The sequence below is a fragment of the Glycine soja genome, chromosome 15 (assembly GCF_004193775.1).
Source record: "Glycine soja cultivar W05 chromosome 15, ASM419377v2, whole genome shotgun sequence".
In the NCBI taxonomy this organism is placed as follows: Eukaryota; Viridiplantae; Streptophyta; class Magnoliopsida; order Fabales; family Fabaceae; genus Glycine; species Glycine soja.
This window is the reverse complement of record NC_041016.1, coordinates 15,765,183-15,789,291: the sequence shown is the minus strand read 5'-3', so window position 1 is coordinate 15,789,291 and position 24,109 is coordinate 15,765,183. Positions and strand designations below refer to the sequence as shown.

Here is a 24,109-nt window from a genome sequence, read left to right as displayed (position 1 = left end):
AGATATAAAAAAATAGTATATTTTATTAAGAGATTAAAAAAAGGGATAACTTAGCATCAATATTCAATTCAATTTTTTTTTCTATTTTATAATTGAGCCATTTCTTTTTATAAAAAAAATAAATAAATTTGAATAATCATTATTGAATGAAAACATTATTAGGAACTATTTTCTTTCTCATTTAAGTTATGTGATTTCTCCTACTTTGAGTGTTTGTTTTTATTTTTTTTAGGTTAAATTATTTTTCTGTTCACCCTATAATTTCTGATCAACATGAAAAGGAATAAATAACAATAAAGACGTTAGAAAAACACGGTACGGAAGTTCCCACATGAGCCAGCACCTGAGAAAGAGAATCCAACGTTGTAGACCTCGGATTCATCGACATCACGGTCTGTTCCAAACTAAGCGTACGTCCCAAAAAAACATAGTCCCAATCAAAAGTCGACACTTGTGAGACACACAACACAAAGAGAGGGACACATAACATAGCCCTCCTTCCCTCCCTCCCTCCCTTTCATGTGTATGCGTGTTTTTTTAGAGGGTTTCTAAATTTGTGTTCCTTGCCACAATTCACAAACCATAGAGAAAAGAGAGGGAAGAAAAGAAAAAAAGGGGTTAGCAGGGGCATGGAGAATCAGAAGGTGGGGGAATCGGTGCATGTGAGGGAGGAGGAGGATGACGTGGCGGTGGAGAAAGAGGAGGATCATGGAGATGTTGGTTCCAGCATGACCTTGGAGAGGGTCGCTGCAGCTAAGAAATTCATTGAGAATCATTACAAGTCTCAGAGGAAGCACATCCAAGAACGCAAGGAGAGGTAGTAAACAAAACACCATGAACTTTTTTCTTTCTTTCTTAATATAATAGTCAAACATACTTTCTTATATCATCATTGTTATTAAGTTCTATGCTAAGATCGTTTCTATTTCATTGCATGTTGTGGTTGTGGGCGGCTTCTTAATTAGTTCTTTCTATTTTTGCCTCCCACAAGATTATTTCATATTTGTTTTGGTTGAGATCACGTGTATCTTCTGCATGAGATAATCCAGTGGGAGGCAAAGTTTTATTGCCATATATATTAATTTATTAATGTGAATTTGTTAATCCTATAGTAGGCTAATGCAGTATGTGTTTGTGGAAGCTTTGGCTGTTTGTTAAATTGTTACATCTTTAGGTTTTGATCCCTGCGCTTAATTGTGTTGATTAATTGAAATTGTAAAATGGTTTTTTTTTTAATTAAATTTGACATACAAGGAATCTTGCAGCTCATTATTATATGAATGGGGTGGAGGAGATAATGCAGCTTTTCTGGGATCTTTTTTTTTATTATTTTGAAAGAAAAAGTAATTTGTCTTTTTGAGAACTTTTGGGTGGATTCCAAAGTGCATGGTTAGAAATCAGGTGGAGGCAAAAGTACTTTTGCAAAAGGATGAGGACCTTTGCTTTTACTTTCATTTGGATTTCATTGGGACTTGAGTGTAACAATTTTAACCGCAAATCGAACATGCACTAAGTTGTCCTCCTTTCCCATGCTCTATGGAATGCCACAAAACATTCATTTATATATTGAAAGGGCGTTTATAAAATTTGAGTTTCAGTGTATAGTGAATTTTGTGGCCCTTTGGCAGAGTCTTAGTTTCTGACAGACACATGTACTTGCACTCACTTAAACACATAAGACCTGTGATTTTTTCTCAATTCATTGACAGACAGTACTCTAGTACGTACATGCATGCACACACAAACATGATTTTAGTTATTGTTGTGTACTTTTATGTGAAGCTTTATTTTTCATTCAAGTATTTTCTTTTTCTAAAGTAGTCATGCATTCAACGAAGGGACTTAAATTTATTTATTCATCTTATTTTGCCTTTTATTTTTAAATACCTTGGTAAGATACTGGCATGATTTTATTATTTGCAGGCGGTTAATGCTAGAAAAGAAGTTAGCGTCTTCTCAAGCACCAGAAGAGGAACAGATCAATCTATTGAAGGATTTAGAGCTCAAGGAAACTGAGTATATGCGGTTAAAAAGACATAAAATATGTGTTGATGATTTTGACCTTCTAACCATTATTGGCAGGGGAGCCTTTGGGGAGGTAGAAATATCTACAATCATATAATAGTTAGTGCCTTATTTTTTTGTTGACGTTTAAACATGGTGTTTGACGAAAGTTGGTAATCTGGATAATGAATAATACCCAATTAAACGTCTCTGAATTGTAATAAAATAAAATCTTACAACATATTATTCTCCTTGTTGAAAGGGCTAACCCTTTTTATGTGTTTCCTTTGTTTATTTCTGAACAATCAATACTCCTAGGAATAAAAAATTTCTGATATGGAGTTAGATTATAGGGACGGGCTGCATAGCGAAAGCATCCGTGTGGGCCATTTATAAGTACATGCGTTTCATATGTGGCAATGTATCAAATTACACTTCAGTTTGTACCTTGTTTAGGTTCCATTTTTTTCTACATTCTCATAGAATAGAAAGTAATGATCTTGCAATGATGTTTCCCTCCTCATGCAATTTATTTTTTAATCTTTCTTATCTTCTCAACAAAAAAGAAATCACTCATAGTTTGGAAAACCTGAAAGGCGTTAAATAGATAATTAATACACTGTGTTGAAGGTGTACCGGTGGCGATAGTGATGCCAAGGATGTTCTCTAAGCAAAAGCATAGGAATGTTGTGCAAAATCAGGGTGTTACTCATTGTTAGCCGATGTGGATGGACTCAGAAAGTCATTTTACTTTTGTTTGTATAGCTTTCTACAGTGAAAATTTAATTATCCCATATGGTTTCACAGGTAAGACTCTGTCGGGAAAAGAAATCAGGTAATATATATGCCATGAAAAAGTTGAAAAAGTCTGAAATGCTCAGCAGGGGACAGGTGAGTTTTCATATTTTCATTAATTGAATGAAAGTTTGTTCTTTTCATTCAACTTATTCTTATTAGAATATTTTTAAAGTTTCATCATCTGATTTGATTATTTTCTAATTCATCGGGTTTATTTCCATCACAGGTTGAGCATGTTAGAGCTGAAAGGAATGTACTTGCAGAAGTTGCCTGTGACTGCATTGTGAAACTCTATTACTCTTTTCAAGATGCTGAACACTTATATCTCATAATGGAATATTTGCCTGGTGGTGATATAATGACTTTGTTGATGAGGGAAGAAACGTTGACTGAAACTGTGGCTAGATTTTACGTTGCCCAAAGCGTTATTGCCATAGAGTCTATTCATAAACATAACTACATTCATCGGTTGGTATTATTACAATCTAAAATTATAGTCATGTTCTTAAAACCACAATTTTCCATCATAAGTTTCTTGGTTCTTCCCTCAGAGATATAAAACCTGACAACCTTCTATTGGACCAATATGGTCACATGAAGCTGTCTGATTTTGGTCTTTGCAAGCCACTTGACTGCTCAAGTCTATCATCTATTAGTGAAAATGAAATCCTGGATGATGAGAACTTGAATGATACCACGGATGTTGATGGAGCCTTGTCAAATGGCAGAAATGGCAGGCGCTGGAAAAGTCCCCTTGAGCAACTTCAACATTGGCAAATTAACAGGAGGAAGTTGGTAATTTACTTCTACCCATGCTCAGAAGTTGTATTTGATGATTGCCTTGTTCTTGTTTCTGATTTCTTACAAATTCATAATGGCAATATGCCAATATCTAATTGTTCTATAATACAAAATGATAGTATATTTAACTAATAGGTGCTTGAACATGTGCCGTCTATTGCATGAGCACTCTAACCCCATGGCAGCACCATTTTTGGGCAATTTAGTCAATATGTAGAATTTTGGATCAATTTAAAGAATGAAAGATTTTTAATTGTTTATTTTGCACTCAGATGTCGTGCATAATGGTAAAATTATTAGCTCTTTAACTACATAGAAGTGTCTCATGTTTCTTATTCATGGTCAATGAATTTGTGCAGTAATCGTTAATTGTCTCATTAATGCATGAAATGCTGATTTTGATTGCATTTTTACCACCTTGATCATGTTTTTATCTGTTTGAATGCATATCCTTCTCCATCTTATTTATTTGTTTCATGACAGGCATTTTCCACGGTTGGAACTCCAGACTATATTGCTCCTGAAGTACTACTGAAAAAGGGTTATGGTGTAGAGTGCGACTGGTATGTTTGGATTCATTAAGTGATTTTACTCCTTCAACTTTTTCAAATGCAAATTTGTAGTCCTTTAAATTTTTTTTTATAACTTTTAGTCCTTTATTAATTTTTTGTCAGCATTTTTAGTCCTAAGATTTTTTGTCAATTTTTAATCTCTTATTTATTTTTATTACTCAAAATTAGTCCCAAATATAAAATAAATAAAAGATCAAAATTAAAAAAATAGGGACTGATTTTGAACAGTCCAAATAAATGAGGAACTAAAAATCAGAAAAAAATATTTTGAGAGACTAAAAATACTAACAAAAAATTAATGAGGGACTAAAAATTGTCAATTTTTTTTAAGGACTAAAAATTAGAATATAAGATGAGGGACTAAAAACTTAATTAATCCTATATTTTTCATTCTGTCACTTGGGTTTTATCTATCCATTTTCCGTTCTAATAGTTTTGTCATTATGAAGTGAATGCAGATTATCACTTTGCATTCCCTTTTTATTTTTAAGTGATTAAGAGTAGTAGAAAAGCTCAAGGTTCTAAGTTTCTATCCAAACATTAAAGACCCTAGAATGCATTGTTATGGAATAGGTTAATGTTAGATTTTAACTTAAAACTAATTGACACTAACTGAAGTTGTCTAATAAATATATATATATAAGCTGCACCCAAGAATTGAGGTAGACAGTGCAGGAAACAGTTAACGTGTCAAGCGCTATGTTTTTGCTAATTAGCATATGTAAACAGGATCAAAGATAAACCAGAATGCAATCAGTGAAGCTCCTTAAGATGTATGAATGCCAAAAATTTGAGAGAAATTTTTTTTATGTGGCCAGTTTTTTTATATTCTTATTTAAATTCCAAATAGTTCAGAAAAGAAACTTTTCTGTCCCTTAAGTTTCTTTTGAGATTGAATTAGGCCTTGTCCATTTTTAATAGATCCAATGAACTACTCATATTCATTCAAAGGAAACTTGATATTGGCATATAAATCCATTTATGATAGCACTTCTGCAGTTGATTGTACAAATCTTATATAAAAGGTGTGATGCTATCAGATCCTTCTAGTCTTATAATATTCAGTATCAAGTTGTGAAATTGGATCTTCCTGCAGATATAAAAAGGATAATCATATGCATGTGGACTTGGCTGGCTTGTTATCTAACAATATGAATGTTTCGCCAGTTTATGTGATTCCCAGTAGGAATTAAACCCAGTTTAATGGAAAGAAGGAAGTAAATTTTGGATAATTAGAAAGATGACAGTTAATAAAGGATAAAGTTTTTCTACCACATAAATTGGATGCTGAAAGAATAAAAAAAGGATTTTGATTGCTTAGTTGTTCTTACGTGAGTGGTGGTTTAGTAAGAAAAATTTGATCAAGACTGGGTTCACTGGCTTTGAATAAATATTAAATAGCTTGACTGGCCCAATTTATTGATCAATGCTTCCTTCTTTTCAGGCCGTTTGGTAGGCAGGATAGGATAACCATCACGTCCTGATATAATATGTTGTTGTTTGTTACAATTATAAGATGTGATAGTGTTATCCAGTCACTTATTCTATCCTATTGCTTTTGTGTATTTTTTTTTATCTTGGGAAAAGAGTTTAGTTACGATCAATAAGATATGGTAAGGATAACAGTTCCCCCCTCTCTCTATATATATAATCTTTTATGAAAAAAATATATATCAGTTTATATATAATATAATATATTAATTTACATAGTGTATATATATATATATATATATATATATATATATATATATATATAATAACAAGATAAATATATTAAATATAATATAATATACAGTAATATTTTAATTTATAGTAGCATATATATGTATCATGTTATTATGCAAAAAAAGTATATCAATACATAGTAATATATTAATTTATATAGCATATATGTATGTATATATATATAACAATATACTATTATATTTTTTTTAATCTTTTTTCACAGAGTTATAATTTTATTAAGCAGCATATTATATTAAATATAATAATAATAATAATTTTAGCGCGTAAATTTAAATTATATTATTAATTAAAATATTATAATTAAATAATTATTTTTTAAAGAAACATATTTCAGTAATAATTATAATTTTGAAAAACTTATATAATTTGTTTATAATTTTAAGAAAAGTAATTGCACATAAATAAAATATAATTTGGTGTAATTTAGTTAAAATTAAATTTTTTTATAATTCTCCATAATTTATAAAAAAAAATTAAAATTTAATTTTAGAAAATTATATTAACTATCTCTGGTACACACCAAACATTAGATAACATTAGAATTTATCATGTTTTTATCCTATGATATCCTGACTACCAAAGACTAGTCCTTCATTTCCATAGTTATTATAGGCCAAGAACTAGAATGTTTTGGTCTATATGTTCTGCTGTTCTTCAAGAGTTAATCTATTTTATTATTCATAAGAATGTTTTACTGGTTTTAACCTTAGATTATTTTATTCTTTATAGTTCTTTTCACCTGAAAAAAAATATGTGCCCCGTGTAAATATTTATTTTGCTTAAAGAGAATAATGTCCTTTTGAAAGAAATGTCGTCCTTGCTGTTGACAGAGTTCTAACTTGCTGCAGGTGGTCTCTTGGTGCTATAATGTACGAAATGCTAGTTGGATATCCTCCGTTTTACTCTGATGATCCTGTATCAACATGCAGAAAGGTGGGAAAACTGCACACATATAAAGAGCATGATTCTGCTTTATTGTTCTTATTTCCCTAGTCTTGTATGATTTAGTTTTTGAACATTTCAAAGGACTTTTGTCTTTCTTATGCTTTAATTTTGGGCATAAAGTGGTTCATTCTTAAGCCTTACTCTTAATTCATTTTGATGTCTTTTATGTGTTGACTCAGAATTTTTGTTGCTTAAATTTTGTCGTGTTTTTTCTTAATAATTTTTTTGTCGGTCTTCTTGTCCTCACTATAATTATTCATGGTACTCATTAGCATTTAAGTGCCTTATTTTTTCAGAATCATTAACAGTAACAGTTGAAATTATGTTCTACTTCTTTTGCCTTGGTGATGAGTATCTTCAGATTGTGCATTGGAAAAATCACTTAAAATTTCCAGAGGAGGCCAGATTGACACCTGAAGCCAAGGATCTAATATGCAAGTTGCTTTGTGGTGTTCCACATAGGCTTGGTACTAGAGGAGCAGAAGAAATTAAAGTGCGTAAAATGTGTTCTCTTTCTCTTTTTTTTTTCTCCTGTAATACTTTACTGTTAAGTCATAATATTCATTGATATTATTACCGGTTCTTAATTGACCAGGCACATCCTTGGTTCAAAGATGTCATGTGGGACAGGCTCTATGAAATGGAGGCAGCATTTAAACCACAAGTCAATGGAGAGCTTGACACTCAGAATTTTATGAAATTTGATGAGGTAAGATATTTTGATTTGTGAATTCTTTTCTTGATCAGTGTGCCTTGTCTACACCAGTGGTATGTTTTGTATCCATGACTTCTATGAACTTGCTTCATCCTTTCAGCTTGTTCCTAACAAGAGAAGTAGGTGCCACTGAAGTGGTGGTGCGCTTATAATGATTTATGCATTATTTGTTGTACAGTTGTGCCTATTTATTCCGTTGATTATCAATGAACCTTGAAAATTTGTTTCTAATTTCTTCAGACAACTGCAAATTAATCTCAGTTTGTCTGTTAAAATAGAACATTTTTGTTGAAAATAAAATACGCTTGGGTTACATTTTGTTGTCTACCTAGTACCTACAATGCTTCACGATGCATTCAGCCTGTACTATCTTGTCAATAAGCATATTGAGGGATGGGTGACAGGATTTTGGTGGGAAAGAGAAAGAAAATGGGGAAGAGGGAATAAGAGAACACAAAGGATGGAGAGAGAGAGAAACAGAGAGATTAAAGAACTGAGTGGATTTTATGCACTACACAGTTCTTTGATCTTTCTGTTTAAAATACAGCAACCATGCTTTATTTATAAGCGGCTATCCAACATCATCAAATCCTCACTAACAGTAGCTGACTAACATTCCTTTCCTATTCTTATTCACATAACAATGAGTTTAATAAGCTTTTTCATAAATAAGCAGGTAGACATTCCTAATTTAGCAGCTTTGTTGTTTTTCGCTATAGCCTAGTCTATCTTCATCTCTGATCTTCCCTGCATTTATCTTCCTGTTGGAGATGTAGCAATAAGGTCTAATTTTTTCCCCTCTAAGGGTTATGTGGTGTTTCTTTCCCTTTCTTCTTGTCTCTGTAAACAAGTAATGAAAGATAAGCATTTCCCCCACTCTGACATATTACTCAAATTCCACATGGATCTTTCAACATGTGCTCATTAACCCCTTAATCTTTGTGTACTGTTTGCAATACCCCCCTCCACCTGAATAATCCGAAACTAGGCATATTAGGCAAATTGGATTAGGAAAACTGACAAGTTACTGAGAGAGATGTGCTAATATGTCAATATTGTGCCAATCTTGCATTTACACGCAATCACACTACCCCTATCTGTTACCATAGTTGCACAATATGGCTACATATAATATTAGGGAGGTATTTGTCAGGCTGAGCCCTTTACATGCAAACATATTGTATACAGATATCATTCGAGCATGTCATTTTGTAGACTTGGGACATGGTTATGTCTTCAATTTTGTTTACTGTACTTGCCCTAGTCTTTTGTCTGGTTGCATTTTTGCTGTTGATATTTTGATTTCAGCATATTAATCCATAACCATTTGTTTTGTTTTCAATGTCTCCATTTTTAATAAAATCACAAAGGGATAGGTTTTATATGCTTAAATCAAAATATCAATAGTGAAAATGCAATTGGAATAATAGTTTAGAGCAATTGCAGTTAACAAGATTGAAGTTATAACCATGTCCCAACTTTTCAGAATGACATGCTTGTATGATATATCATAATATACTTTCATGTTTGATATTTTTACATGAGGTTTTTTTTGTGAATTTTGGTATGTAAGTTTTATTCATTTAAATTCAGTTGTTTAATGTATAAGCCTTTATAGAATGAGTTTTTCTTTCAGAAACAGTATGGATGAAGTAATAGTTAGTTAATTTACCTTCTCATTTATACTTTCATATTTATGTGCATGGATTTTCATATCTTTTGTTTTTACCTGAGATGATTGCCATTTTTAGCTGGAATTCTGACATGATTGTAATTATGTTAACAGGTTGAACAACCAAAATCAAGTAGATCTGGATCTGGACCATTCAGAAAGGTAGACACTTTATATACTTGAAAGAAGAGTAAGATTTGTTAGTCAATAGTCAACTAACTTGCCTCTGATGTTTGCTTTTAAGTATAATTCAATTCGAAGAGGAAAATCTCATCTCCTTTAGAATATTTATACCATCATAACAATCCTTGGTCCTCCAACATTAAATCTGTAAATACTTAAATCCTCATCCAATTGGGATGCAAGTATAATTGCATATGTCTCCAAGGAACTTACACATAATATTTAGTTCCAATTCAGTCATTGTAATGTTGTTTTGGTTCTCAAGGAGCAATACATCTCAATATGTGGCATATTTTTCAAGGTGGATGATGCTTCAAAAAAACTGCTAATAAATTAATGATCCATTTGCTTCACGTGGCTTTCCATTAATCCATTAGCTCCTACGCTTTTCCCTAGTTGACTTCATTAGTTATAGTTGTTTCCCCTGACCCAAATTTGTTCCAAGCTAAATATACATCGATCTATGTTCTCTCCTTTACAGTTTATTTATCCTCTTTGTTCACAGAAGCTCTTAACTTCTCAAGATCTTAGTTTTGTTGGTTATACTTACAAGAATTTTGCTGCTGTCAAGGGGATGATGCGTCAATCTATTAATGGTAGGTACTTTTTTCTCCTGAAGTATAAATATTACAATTCCATTTCCCTTGTTATGTCCTAATCTTTGATACCACTTGCTATCAATTTATAGTGCTGCAGTGTTATGTTCTTTTTATCAATATTTAACATTTCCTATTTGCACATGAGATCAGTTGATGAATCTTATCTGCCAAAAATGACTCTTAGATTTACAAGTATAGCAATATGCTTCAGAGACCTCAGACCTACATAACAAACTAGTGTATGAATATGTAACGAATTCAGCCTTTAGTTGTTCAGGAATTCAGATACACAGCATCCTATGATGATGGGTGGCATTCAGCTTAATAAATATAGGACTTGTGAAGTTGAGATTTGTTATGGCTCAAGCTCAGTCGAATAACATTTGTGCCCTAGTTTATAAGAGAGAGAATTTGTAAGGCAGTGAGGTAGTATTTTTGATAGATGAGTTTTTTAGTGAAGGGAGGGGAGGGTAAAATTCCTTTTCTAATAAATATTCTTTAATTTGATTTTTTTTAAAGAAAGGAAATGATAGATTAGCATAAATTTATGTTCTAATGTTTTATTAATTTTTAATAAATTGTTACATAATTCTTTTAATTTATTAAAAAAAATTGTCTCCCATCCCGTTCCTCCAAAATCCCACTTCCCAAAATTGTTATATAATCCTTTTAATTTACTCAATATCACATTGGTCCCCTGTTTGTTGCAACATCAAGGTCGTTGTACTTCAACATCATTAAAGTGGTTATGTAATATCAAATTGGTCTTTAAGTGAATGAAATTTGACAACTACATGCGAACTTGTGTTAATGTAATAGTCATATAGCCATATAGGAATTACAGCTTGCTACATTGAGCTTTTTATTTATTTCAAGTAGCTGAATTGACTTTTCTTTTCCAAATTCCAATAGTTTTCCTATCATGTTCAACATGCATTGTATGGATACTTGGATAGAAGGTAGCATAAACGTTGGATGAGATATTTCATTTCATTTTATACATATTTTATAGCTAAAAAAGATTGTATGACTTTTGTTGAATGCAATACAGATCCAGGGAGCTTGTCACCAAAGCGGACATCTGTTGATTCCACGCACAGTAAGGGGACCTAACTTTGATTACTCCTCCTCAATGTATTACAATTAAACTGTTCTAACTGAACCATTTGTTCTAGGTGATTCTGGAGTAAACTATTCCGCTTGATACTCAATGGACATCACAAAATCATAGATGGTTGCACCCTCTTGGAATACCTTTTCGCTTGTGAACAATAACCCTAGCTTTTTTTTTTCTCCCCATTTTCATGTATAGAACCTTCTTGTGTAGCTAATAGATGGACATGATGGTGGGCAAGCCTGCTTATTTTTCAACCAGGTTTGCCTTGCTTTCAGTGCCAACAACCACCTATCTTGCAGAACTTAGTGTACATGGATATCTGCATCACTGGTAGTGGTAGCTCTACTATATGTGAAAGTCTTGAAGTTAAAAAGTACATGTAACTGTAAACTTGTCACTGGGTTGTTGTGCCCAGGTTTGCAGAAACATGTGCCATCCCTTGTGGCACGCAAATCCTGACCCTTTTTTTTTTCTTTCAATCTACCTTTTTCAGTTGTCCAGCAAGCTATTCACTCCCTTAATGGTATCTTGACTCAAAAACAACCTTTGGCTTCCATCAAGTTAGATGCAGGCCAAATTATGAGAATGTAATATGTTCACAAAATAACAAAGTCAAATCGTATCAATTGCAACTTTGTTCCCTTTCTGATTTATGATTGCCATTGAATGGAATTATGCATAAATTTAACTTATGAAAAATTTATTTAATTTTCTTATTTTCTCCTATAATGTTTATGGAGAAATTTATCCTAACGTTCAATTCTGCCTTTTGAACGTTAGGATAAATTTCTCCATAAACATTATAGGAATTGAATGGAATTATGCATAAATTTAACTTATTTAATTTTGCTGCATTATACAACTTCAGAGATCGTTGCTTGGGTCATGTCAACGTAAATGACGATGCTGTGCAAAATTAATCTTCTGTATGTAAACTTCCAAGGGTTTGATACTTTGATTGCTTTACATTTATTTTACGGCACTTCGCCATTTAATATACTTGGAAAAGACATCTCCCAATATGAATATAATGAATCCGTTTGTTTAAGCTTATTTTTCCGGGAAAAAAAAGTGTTTTTTAAATAAAATAAGCAATTTTTTGTTTTTACTTTAAAAAAATTGCGTATTGTTAAGAAGAAAATCCAATATATTGCATTTTTTAAATGTCCATTAACAATTCCATTCTCATGTTTTACAAGTGATTTGCATTCTTTTAAGTGAATTAATAAATATTATAAAACTAATTTTACCAATAAGAAAAGTCACATAGGACCAAAAACTTTTATATGATCTCGATTTGAGTAATAATATGTAAAAGTACTTGCTTATGGAGGAAGATGATCCCCCTTCTATAGTGTGTTCTATGGATGGCTCACAGCGTAACATTCCGTTTTTTCATACAATAAAAAAAAATATTTAAAAATTAATAGAGTTTTTGTTAATTAAAATAAGAGTTTAAAATAAATAAACTAAAAATGATATTTTAGGAAATAAAGAGATATTTTAATTGGTTATTTATTTAATAAAAGAGTAAAATAAAGTTTTTTTTATAAAATGATAAAATAAAGAAGAATAGAGTAAATAATAACTTAGAGTACCCTAACTATAAATAAAAATTTATGAACTCAATTTTTACATTTATTATGTTTCTACTCAAATTCGTTTTTTCTTCTTCTTTCAAAACCCTCTATTTTTTTCACGCCCACCCAAATTTGTCCTAATAAAATTACGATCCCGAACTCGTTAATCGTTTGATCGTTCTTAAATTTGGACATCATCTTTGAAACTCATTTTCTCACATTCTCACCGTTGAAATTTTTGAAATAATTTCTATATATATATATATATATATATATATATATATATATATATATATATATATATATATATATATATATATATATATATATATATATATATATATATAGAGAGAGAGAGAGAGAGAGAGAGAGAGAGAGAGAGAGAGAGAGAGAAGAGAGAGAGAGAGAGAGAGAGAGAGAGAGAGAGAGAGAGAGAGAGAGAGAGAGAGAGAGAGAGAGAGAGAGAGAGGAGAGAGAGAGAGAGAGAGAGAGAGAGAGAGAGAGAGAGAGAGAGAAATTCCTCTTGTGCGAACACAATGAAATTGAGGCTCTAATTCATTTTGTTTCTCTCTAACGCTTGAAAACCCTAGCAGAGCAATCAAAGGAAAAACTTGAGAAATTTTAGGAAACCGCTAAAGACGTCGATATCACTACCAAACTACACACGTTATCTTACTTAGAGGTAAGATATGAGTTTATTGCAATTTGGGTTAGAGTGAACATGTGTAGGGATCCTGAAAGGATCAAATTAAAGTTAATTTTAAGGTGTTTTATGCGTTTTAATTTTCCCTGTACAATGATAATTACGAATTTCTCATGTTTGATATGTCAATTGATGTCCTTATGCGAATTGGATGGTTTAATTGAGTGTTTGACTTTGAATGTTAGAAACCTAGAAATATGGGAATTCTTGATACATGCATGTTTTCTTGCAATTGATTGAGGGGCTTTGTTTCACATGATGTAATAATGTGTTAGTGAGAATGTGTGATGAGACACTATTATGAACAAGTGTGGGATTAATACATTCCTCAATGTGATTATACATGTTATTGTGAAGTGTAAAGTCATGGCATTGAGTTGAGAGTTATGAACTATACAATTCCACAACTGTAAGACCATTTAAATGCGACGAATTAATACATGACGAGTATTGTGATGGGATCTATTGTGGGAACCCAACGAGTTGAATCACTTTGAGGCAGGACAAGTTAAAATAATTTTGAAAACAATTGAGTAATTGTGCGTATTGCATAGTTCAAACTCCAATAACACATATATGATTTTAAATGTTTGTTTTAATGTGATGATTAGTCATATGAACATAACATATTAATATTATTACTGTGTGATATGTATATGATGCATGAGGCGTGGTAACATGATGTCTTGAGATTATGAAAGTGTGATGAAATGTGTGTAAGTGACAAGTTTAGTATGTGTTAAATTATGAGATCACACGTGTATTGAGATTTTGTGTGTATTGAGTTGTGAGTTATGAACCATACAATCATTAAAATCCTTTAAGGGTGATGAGTTAATGCGCAACAAGTATTGTGATGGGATCCACTGTGGGAACCCGACGAATTGAATCACTTTGAAGCACGACGAGCTAAAATTATTTTAAGAACAATTGAGGAGTTGTGTTTTATATAGTTCGTAGACAGAATCTGTGTGTTAAAATGTTTTATGAGTTGAACCTGAATCAGGAGGGAAAAGTCCTGACAGACTCTTCGGAGTCTAGGCCTTGGGAGTAAATACACTTGATTTGAGTATTCCTTTAAGTCTGTGTCGATCCCACATGGTTGGAGTATTTTCGCAAAATAGCATGACCTTGACTGGTCTCCCTATGATTTTACCTAGTGAGAGTAACCTGGCTTACAAGTGTGTGGTCTGTCTTGTACTCCTAGACGTCCGACGAGGTTTTTCACTGACATAGTATTACATTACATATAGGATTAAGTCTGAATGTATCTATTGCATAACGCATGTGTAATGATCATTGTGACTTGCTACGTGATGGTGGATAATGAATTATGTGAGTGTGAGATGTTGTGTTGTACTTAAGATTTGTTGTTCTAAACACCTGATTAATGTGAAGATGTAGAATGTGATTTTGTGATTAAATCCTTGGGACAAGTGATGTTACGCAATGAGTGGTAAAACAATGCGAATTGTGCTAAATTGAACTTGTTATACTTATACTATATATGTGTGTCTTCGTTTATCTCTACTTGTTTAAGAATGTGATAACTCACTCCATTTGTATTGTTTGTGTTTAAATCTTGTGATGATCACAAACCTTGTGTTTGTGGGAACAAATGGTTAGGTAGATTACTTTAAGAAACCTCATATTAGAAGAAATCAAGACATAATGCTCTGATAGAATATGACATTGGAACATGAGTTTCTATTTTAATTATCTGACGTTCCAAACATGTCATTATACTTGAACGACCTTGTTTTGAACTGGAAATGTTTTCATACCCTTAATTGATAAGTTTTTAATTTGGTGATTGACGCAAATGTAAAATGAACTTTTTACCCATGCGCTCTTTTATGTTTATTGAATAAAATCATTTTATGTAATTTCACATTTTCATATATTGTATCATATAAATATATATATCGGAATAAAGAGTATCACACACAGCTTGATGAGGTGAGCTTAAGTTTTCTTCGTAACAACTTGATGATCAAGAAGTCTGTTCATACACATTTTGTAACTCCTAAAGCTTTTAAAAGTAGATTATTAGGTAAAGGCTAAGTTCTGGTTTGGGAAAGTAGAGTTAGCTAGGATTCATGAATTGACCGATTAGTTTAGATTTTAAGATGTAATTTGTGTAGCAGATTAGTTCACGCTCATCATTGCTATAAATACTAGGATGTGCATATGAAAGTTGATTGTCAAATTATCTATCTATTATTAAACCAGAAATGATGGTTCTTCTTTAGAGGGAAAAAGAAACAGATGAGAAGCACATTCTACCTGTGAATCTATCACCAAAAAAGCTACAAGAAACGTATAAACAGACGAGCACTTTAATAGCAGACGGGATATAAAAATCATAAAAGAACATTTCTGGTGTTAACTAAAATATGCATGTCTATACAAGAATCTACGAACTACTATTGTGGCTCCTATAGTAATCTAACCCGTCTCCCAATACAGGGTACCTAGCGTGGGAATAGATAAGTTATAGAAACGTATTATATCGTTAAGTAAGTCTTTATCATGGTTGCACCAGTAGGATCCGAAAGCAGATGTCTGACTAGACCCATTCTCAAGTTATTTGGTGCTATTATGAACATGTAGAATGCAAATAATACAAGATCTGTAGATGAGAGAGAGGAGCCAAGAAATCCCTGCCACATCCTGCGAGGAAAAAAACATTTAACGATAATTTCATATTAGAAAGCAATTTCTATCACAAAAAAAATAGGGAGGGCGCTGGGGGATTAAGCAATAAGCAATGAAGTCAGGTTTTTAAGTTGTAACACCATGAAGCAAAATGGTTTATCTAATCTCAACAAGTTGTAATCTCTAGAAAGCTTTTAGTAAAACCCCAAGTAAATGAATACAAGTTTTGCTAGGAACTGAGATGGGATAACCATAATCCATCTTATGAATACAAGTGGTTTCCCAGTTAATCCCATTAGAGTTATCTAAATTAGTTAAGCATATGGCTTTCATCCTAGTATCATCTACAATGATCACCAATGAAGAAGCAAAACTGACGTTTTAACTTTGTAGCCTCTATTTTGAATGAAGCTTAATCCTTGCAACAAATTCTGGTCACTTAATCAAAACGTCCACTCCGGCAAGGGTGATTAGTGGTAAGGCATAGTCTTCAATTTTCACTTCTAAACTTATATTATACTCTCCTTACTTCTTATTAATTGAAACTCATGAGCTTCCAAAACTTGTCTACACATACATCTACAACTTCTCATTGATTTTCTCTCTCAACTCTCCAACTAGGACTGTATCTGTATCTGTATCTGTATCATACCATCCAACAAAAGCATGCATAGTGACACCAACTTTTAGATATGCTTAGTAAGCACATCTAACATCAAGGTAAAAAAAAACAGCTCAAAGCTGACTCTTGATCCAAATCTTTAGTTATTTTATATTTTATACTCTTAACCTTCCCATACATATCCTTGATTGCTCAAATATAAGCAACATATGATATATGGCTCACTTCTCTAGAGCCTTCCAACATTGGCACCCTGTTGTATATCTTTTCCAAATCAACCATACGTAAGTCTTTTTGATTCCTCAAATATCACCCCATGAATTAGTGTAGCAAGTATATTGCTTCCATTGTCAACCTCCCAGATAATAAACCAAATTGGTTTTCAGTAATATGAGTCTCTTGTTTTAATCTCTGCTCAACTACCCTCTTCCACATTTCGTAGTATGGTTCATGAGCTTAATCCATTATAATTTGCATAACTCTGTGTATCTCTTTTGTTCTTATAGATAGGGATTAAAGTTCTTATTCTCCACCCATCGAACATTCTCTTAGACCTCATAATACCGTTAAACAGCTTTGTGAGCCAACTAATGCCTTTCTCTCGTAGGCCCTCCCATATCTCAGCATGTATATTATCCCATTTAACTGCTGGGTCATTATTTGTCCTCTTCAACGCTTTTTTTTAACTCATGCTCCAGAAAATTCTACAATAAAAGATACGACTTTGGTCCTGATCTCTAGTGTGTAGCTTATTAGAGTGAAATACAAATTCCTGTCCTTAATTACATAGCACATGGAATTAACTCTTCCATCTTTCCTAATATCTTCTTCCGTAACCAAGAAGTTAACTTCTCCATTTTTTATGCATTTCACTAGATTCAAATCTCTTGTCCTTGTTTCCCTGCATTTAGCAAGCCTGCAAATAATTTTCTCCATCTTTGGTACCTAAAACCAGACAAAAGTTCTAGCTCTTGCTTCGCTCACTTCATTCTTGGTCTCTTCCTTAGATACCTTATATTTTCTCCAATTTTCAGCATTCTTACCTAAAGACATTTCCTTTTAACCTTAACTTCATCACACACATTCGCGGTCAAAAACCAAGATTCCCCTTCCTCTTAGGTAAACAATCTCTTATTTCACCGTGAGTCTCTTTTGCTACCTTCCTTGTATCTTTGGTTATCTTGTCCACACATAAGTTTAGATCATTATAGGCCTTAGGGAATTTCGTTTGTATAGATCTCCTTAAAAATTAAGAATGAGATCCTAGTCATATTACACTTGGAAAACATTAAAAAGCAAATTCCAAGAAATCTATCAAATACATGAGACAAAATAGACCATACCAATCAGGTAAGCAGAAGAAAGTACGAAAGAATGTTCGAATGCCCTCAATGTCCAGCTGCAGAATTAGAGCTAATCCAAAAAGAAAGAATGCTCTCTGGCGTTTCCTTTCTTGAGGCCAAAGGGTATTCCAAGCTGAAAGGAAAAGAAAATTCAAATGCATATACAAGTAAAAAAGGCTTCACATAATCACATTGCCATCAAGTCTGAGTGTCAGTTCTCAAATTTTTTGGTAATATACATAAAAATAAAAAATAAAAAATCTACAATTTTGTGCTAGACAGTAACTGTTTGAGGAAAGAAACAAAATAAGCATAGTTTACGCAATTTTAGAGAAACTGAGTAACTTTACATCTAAGGCTCTGATAATGACTATGCTTGATTACCTTGCATAGATAGATTCTCCTTTCTTCTTTCTTGTGTAATAATGTCCTTGGCATGGCCATCTTTCAAAATAGTAGCAATTACTGAAGCATATTTTGGAGCTTCTGACAAAGATCTCACAACAGAGTACCCTATTGGATAAAAACTGATATTGAATGGCAATAAATTTAAACCGTATCCCTTAAATCAAAATGTGTTGAAGTCATGCCTGTGGCTGGATGCACCATGCTGGCAGCTGCACCAAATGCAAGGTTCTTTTGTTCTGTGTTCGGTAACGATCCACCAACTGGGATATAAGACCATTCCTATATAAAAATTTATAGATGAAAGGTAATTTCTTTTGGGCACTCAAAATTCAGATTCAGACGCGAGAGATGCTTAGATGCACTAGAAGAACTTGTACCTATCATATTATTATTTAAAAATTATAATGTAAAAGCTCCATGAAAACTGAGCTTGAGGATAACACACAGTTATGAAGGGAAGCACAGGATTTCAACTCCAAAACTGTTCTCCTTATATATACATAATCAACAGTCAAACCTGGCATTTCCAATACCTTACCTCTTCATAAGTTTTCGTAATTCTGATCCCCATTGTATTTAATCTTGAAAAGAGCTTCTTCTTTAGTAAATCAAAAGGCATGGCATCTTTTGACGCTAAACAGGTTTCCTGTAATTGGCATTTTTGCATAAAGAGTTAACAGAACTGTAACACGTAATGTAAAACACTAAACTTAAAAACATGGAGCAAACCTCAAAGAACACTCTTGTACGGGACATGGGCATTGCATAAAGAAATGTTGGAAAATTTGCTTCTGGACATTGAACATTTTGCTTCATGTAGTCTCTGTAATCCATGAAAACCATCAGATTTGGATCATAAGGATTGTTTTCCACCTGATATTGTAACAAAAAAATGTCATTATTACAGGCTATCACATCTTACGTATTTAAATTTTTAAAAAAAAAATATAAACATGATATATGGTTAAAGCGATGGAAAGAAAGACTAATATTAAAATACTACCTGACCTAATAACAATCCCTCTTGATTTTTTTTTCCAAAAATGTTACTGTAATTTTTTATATTATCATTTTGCAAATGAGCTCCAAAAATTGATTTGCTTAAGCAGAGCTATATTAATTAATTTAATGATACTAAAAAGGTATGACAAAAAGAAGCACCAATTTTGGTCTGATTTAAACAGACTTATAAACTGCGTTATTAATGAAAATATATAGACACCAAATAGTCAAAGAAATGAAAACAGTAGCTTGTTACCAGACTGCTTCCGTTTACAGAATAACAATTCACTAATATTAACTACACCAAATAAGCGATTTTCCTACGTCACATATTAAAAAGATGCAGGAGAGGAGAAATGTGGACCTTCAGGATCAGGAAATATGAGAAAGGATTCTCAACAATTAATGTTAATAAGCAAGATATTTTTAATGATACTAGCATCAATCTATAAACTAAACACTTAGTAGTAAACTGAGAAACAGAAACATAGAGCCAGCCTCCAACCTCAACTTCCACACCATAAGCTGTTTGGACAGAAACCTTTGGACCCCCGACCTCATATTGCAGCAGTTTCCCTGAAGCAGCTCCTGATGCAACAGTAACAAGCCTATAATAACATGTCAGAAGTTTCCATATATAATAGATAAATGGATAAAAATTTTAGAAGCATGTGAGTTGTCATACCTGCTGGGAACTACAATGTCATATTCACAGACAACATGACTATGACCATTGGTTGCCTCAATAATACTTTCTACTCTTGAGCTAAGATACGAGACACCTGACTCGACACACCTAGGGAAAATTAATATGAATCAAAAATCTACAAAAATAAATAAAATAATTGTTATTAGGAAATTAAATTACAATTAGGAAGATAACAGTGATAGTAAATATATCACCAACAGTTAGACGGTTGTACCTTCTTAACAATTCCTCATGAAGCAGATGCCGACTGGCACGTCCATAGGAACGACCAATAAAAATGGGGTCCTTATTGTCAAGAAAGACAATGGTATCCTTCCAAACATGCTCAATGCAACCTTCAAGTCCGAGATCTGAAATTATAATGAATTAATCATGTTCCTCAATGCATAATATCAAATAAGCAAGTTGCATCTGTCAAAAAGAAAAAGTCTTGCTTTTTAGGGCAAAATGTCAAAACTTCAAATTGAAAACCTACAAAATATCAGAGTTTTACAGTTCATCGGAATTTATAAGCATTTAGAAATTCCACTAAAATGAATTGAGCTTTTATGGCTTTATTAATTTAACTTCTCCATAAGGTAATATGCATATGTTGATTTTAGCGTATGAAGAAGCTCAGTGTATGTTACCTTTTTATTTTCTTTTCATATATGTGGATAGAGAAGTTTATCCACCTAAATGAAATTTGTTAGGCATGTACAACTTAGGTTCACAAAATTACTATTGAAAGAGTTAGCTCAAAAGTTTATCCCTAAATGTATGTCATTTGCAGATGATATAGTTCTAATTGAAGATTCAAGGGAAAATGTTAGCTCTTAGATAGATGTCATACCACAAATTTCTAAGTTTAAGTATATGCATTATAATTTTAGCAACACACGAAAGGAAAATGCTTTGGAGGCAAAAATAGAAGATGTCATACCCACAAGTTTCTAAGTTTAAGTATATGGGATCAGTAGTATAAAATAATGGGAAAATTAATAAAGATACAAATTGAATTTTTTTTATATAACAAATTGGATTGTTAAAAGGGAGAAAGACATAAAGGGTTATTAACAACCACAAAGTACTGATTAAGCTCAAAGGTAACTTTATCGTAATACTATACACCTGGTTATACTTTATGGTATGGCGGCATAAGAAAGGATGGGATACAGAATACGTATAACAAAGAGATATTGGTACAACACTTTTTGTGTAAAAATGAAAAACAAAAATTGATTAAAGTGGTTTGAACATGCACAAAGAAATAGCCACCGGAAGAGAATAAATTGTATGGTTTTTAGTCACGTGAAACCAATAAAACACCAACAAGAACGTTATAGGAAATCTTATTTGTAAATAATATTTACATTTATGAGAATTTGGTTTTTGATCGCATCCATTGATGTTAAGTGATACAAGTAACCGACCTCATTAAAACAAGACTATTGTTATTGTCCTTATTATCGCTAACCCACATAACCACGAGGCATTTTGGCCCTATTCCACATGGGTTAGGACTGAGTAGGGTTGGCCGAGACAATATTTTAAATAAATAGCATATATCTGATACAAAGATGATATCAGTAGAATGATGCAGCAAGAACGATACCTTTAAATTCGTCCTCCCACACACCATAATTGTTTGTAAAAGGGAGATCCGGACCAATAAGCCCAACTTTCAGTCCTAACTTGGCTGATTCAGCAGCAAGAGCAAGACCAGCCGGACCACAACCAATCACAACTAGATCCAGTATATCATCTCCTATAGGTGGCAACTGCAAGAGTGGTTAACAACAGATTCTCAGTAAGATAACAGAAATCCAAAACACAATTTTGTTATGCATCTCCGCAACCATCAAAATCGGCGCATCAGTGTATAAAACTTAACAATGGCTTCACTATCACCAAACACAAAGATCATCATCACAGCCAAAACCCATCACACCTCAACTTCATCCACACAACTAAACAATGGTTTCACTCTCACCAAACAAAAAGATCATCACAGCAAAACCCATCACACCTCAACTTCATCCACACAAGTCAAATATCAGTATGTACTAAAGAAATCTAACGCAATTCCTTATATTAAAAAAAAAAAAACAAAAACTCAAATCACTTTTTTATCATTAGCTTCTCAAGATGACCTATGAAGCACTCATACTTAATTTTGCTTCATGTATTTGTATCCCATATCGATACTCTCAGATACTTCAATGCATATCGGTGAAGTATTCAAGCTTTAAAAAAAAACAATACAGTATAATATAAAAGCATGTATAATATAAAAAAAAAAAACATTGTTCCTTGATGAACTAAAAATGGAAATTGTCTTTTCCGTAGATGATTTTGAGAAAGAAATGAGATTGTCAATACTATTTCAATTTGTAATTAATAGGAAGTAATTTATAATTTTTTTGTTTTAGTAATATTCAAAAAGTATGTTATTAATTGGATTTGTTTAATTAGAATAATATACTTATTATTTATGTTTTATGAAATTTTATTCATATCAAGATAATCTTACTTCTTATCGCATTCACCAAAAAAATTGTACTTCTTAGTTCTTACAGATTATTGTAACCTACATATTTTTAAAATAATTGTAAAATTTGTATTGCCGTAAATATCTGATAATGTAGTCTAAAGTAACCTAAAAGCGAAAAGAAAAAATAAAGCGTAAAACATTATCCACTAATTTTTCAACCAAAAACAAAAAACACAGCACGAAAATGCATCCAATCCTCATGAACCTTTCAGGACCGATCAAAACGAAGCTCCACATTCAACACACAAGAAGTCAACAACAACAATCAAAATCCAAGAAGCATAAGCGAGAGAACCAAAAACCTTATCCGCGAGCTTGGACTGCATTTCCATGGCTTTCTTCTGTTGCATTTGTACGAAAACGAGTTCGGAGCCACCGGCCTTCACATAATCCTCCTCATCGGCGAAGTCCTCTTTGGTCGCAACGCAGCTCTCGCTCCCCGCCTTTGCCTCCACCTTCAGCCACCGCACGCCGCGGCCGCCGCCGCACGACGACGAGGACGACGCGGCTCGTCTTCTCCACAGCTTCTTCCGTCGCAACCTCAACCTCGACGACGAAGGACTCACGCAAAACGCCATTGCCGCCAAGTTCCTCGCTGCAACGCACTCCATTCTGTTGTCGTTTTTAGTATACGGCACTGCTTTTACGGTTATCACTCCTTCCTACTCACCATGGCATTCATTCAAGTCGAGGGTCAAAACGACGACGTACGTAGTTAGTATCACGCTAAGTGTGTGTGCGTGTGTGTGTGAACGGTTGAGTTAGAGTTTCTGTTGCAGAGGGATATGGTGTGCGATGCTTCGTTTTAATTTGCTGACATGTTTAACAGCCATCCGAACTTCCACGTGGCGTTCTCTGATTGGGCGAGTTTTGAAGAATGCTAGCCTTATCGGAAAGGATTCACTGGAAGAGTCGACACATGAAGCCCTTCTTGGTTTGGTTCTGGGAAAAGAATTACTTAGTAAAAAAAATTTAAATAACGTGAGTCTCATATTCTTTTTCCTTATTTTAATTTAAATAATTTTTCAGTTTTTTTATATTTTTTTCTTTCACATTCAAACTGTTCCGAAAAGTATGCGAGAAGAAAAATAAAGATTAAATTATTTTTTTCTAATTTATTTTTTTATTTGATCTTCTATTTTTTATTCCTCTAATTTTAAAAATAGATTTAATTAAGTTTTTAATGTAAATTTCAAATGACGTTATATTTGTGTCTGTGTTTAAAATAAAATAAAAAGAGAGAGAAAAACACGACAACGACTATATGATTTTACAATTAACATCGTTAGTCAAAATTGATAGTAACAACCTAATTGAAATTATTTTTAAAATAAGAGAACTTAATTGAATCTAGAAAGAAAGAAAAAAAAAACCAATTGAACTTAAAAATTGACGAACA

At 32.7% G+C, this 24,109-nt stretch overlaps 2 protein-coding genes across 2 annotated transcripts; one reads left to right on the top strand and one right to left on the bottom strand.

Moving 5' to 3' along the window:
* Positions 1-326: 326 nt before the first annotated feature.
* Positions 327-11,805, top strand: LOC114386910 (serine/threonine-protein kinase tricorner-like). Its single transcript, XM_028346979.1, has 13 exons — positions 327-817; positions 1,924-2,098; positions 2,812-2,895; positions 3,029-3,270; positions 3,354-3,597; positions 4,087-4,166; positions 6,770-6,854; positions 7,228-7,359; positions 7,462-7,575; positions 9,368-9,415; positions 9,942-10,032; positions 11,087-11,134; positions 11,211-11,805. The coding sequence occupies exons 1-13, from the start codon at positions 630-632 to the stop codon at positions 11,237-11,239; spliced, it is 1,560 nt and encodes a 519-aa protein (XP_028202780.1). The 5' UTR covers positions 327-629; the 3' UTR covers positions 11,240-11,805.
* A 3,940-nt stretch (positions 11,806-15,745) lies between these two features.
* On the bottom strand, positions 15,746-23,510 carry LOC114388698 (lycopene epsilon cyclase, chloroplastic-like). Its single transcript, XM_028349335.1, has 11 exons — positions 23,013-23,510; positions 21,772-21,937; positions 20,392-20,527; positions 20,154-20,264; positions 19,974-20,076; positions 19,196-19,339; positions 19,005-19,112; positions 18,649-18,745; positions 18,443-18,571; positions 18,059-18,191; positions 15,746-16,108 (listed from the first exon to the last, which is right to left on the bottom strand). The coding sequence occupies exons 1-11, from the start codon at positions 23,319-23,321 to the stop codon at positions 15,943-15,945; spliced, it is 1,602 nt and encodes a 533-aa protein (XP_028205136.1). The 5' UTR covers positions 23,322-23,510; the 3' UTR covers positions 15,746-15,942.
* Between the last annotated feature and the right edge of the window lie 599 nt (positions 23,511-24,109).

Coding starts and splice junctions, on each gene's coding strand:
- LOC114386910 (XM_028346979.1), top strand. CDS start 630: ATGGAGAATCAGAAGGTGGGGGAATCGGTGCATGTGAGGGAGGAGGAG. Junction 818..1,923: donor ATCCAAGAACGCAAGGAGAG/GTAGTAAACAAA, acceptor TATTATTTGCAG/GCGGTTAATGCTAGAAAAGA. Junction 9,416..9,941: donor GATCTGGACCATTCAGAAAG/GTAGACACTTTA, acceptor CTTTGTTCACAG/AAGCTCTTAACTTCTCAAGA.
- LOC114388698 (XM_028349335.1), bottom strand. CDS start 23,321: ATGGAGTGCGTTGCAGCGAGGAACTTGGCGGCAATGGCGTTTTGCGTG. Junction 20,077..20,153: donor GACATTGTAGTTCCCAGCAG/GTATGACAACTC, acceptor ATGTTATTATAG/GCTTGTTACTGTTGCATCAG. Junction 18,192..18,442: donor GGAGAATCTATCTATGCAAG/GTAATCAAGCAT, acceptor TTTTCCTTTCAG/CTTGGAATACCCTTTGGCCT.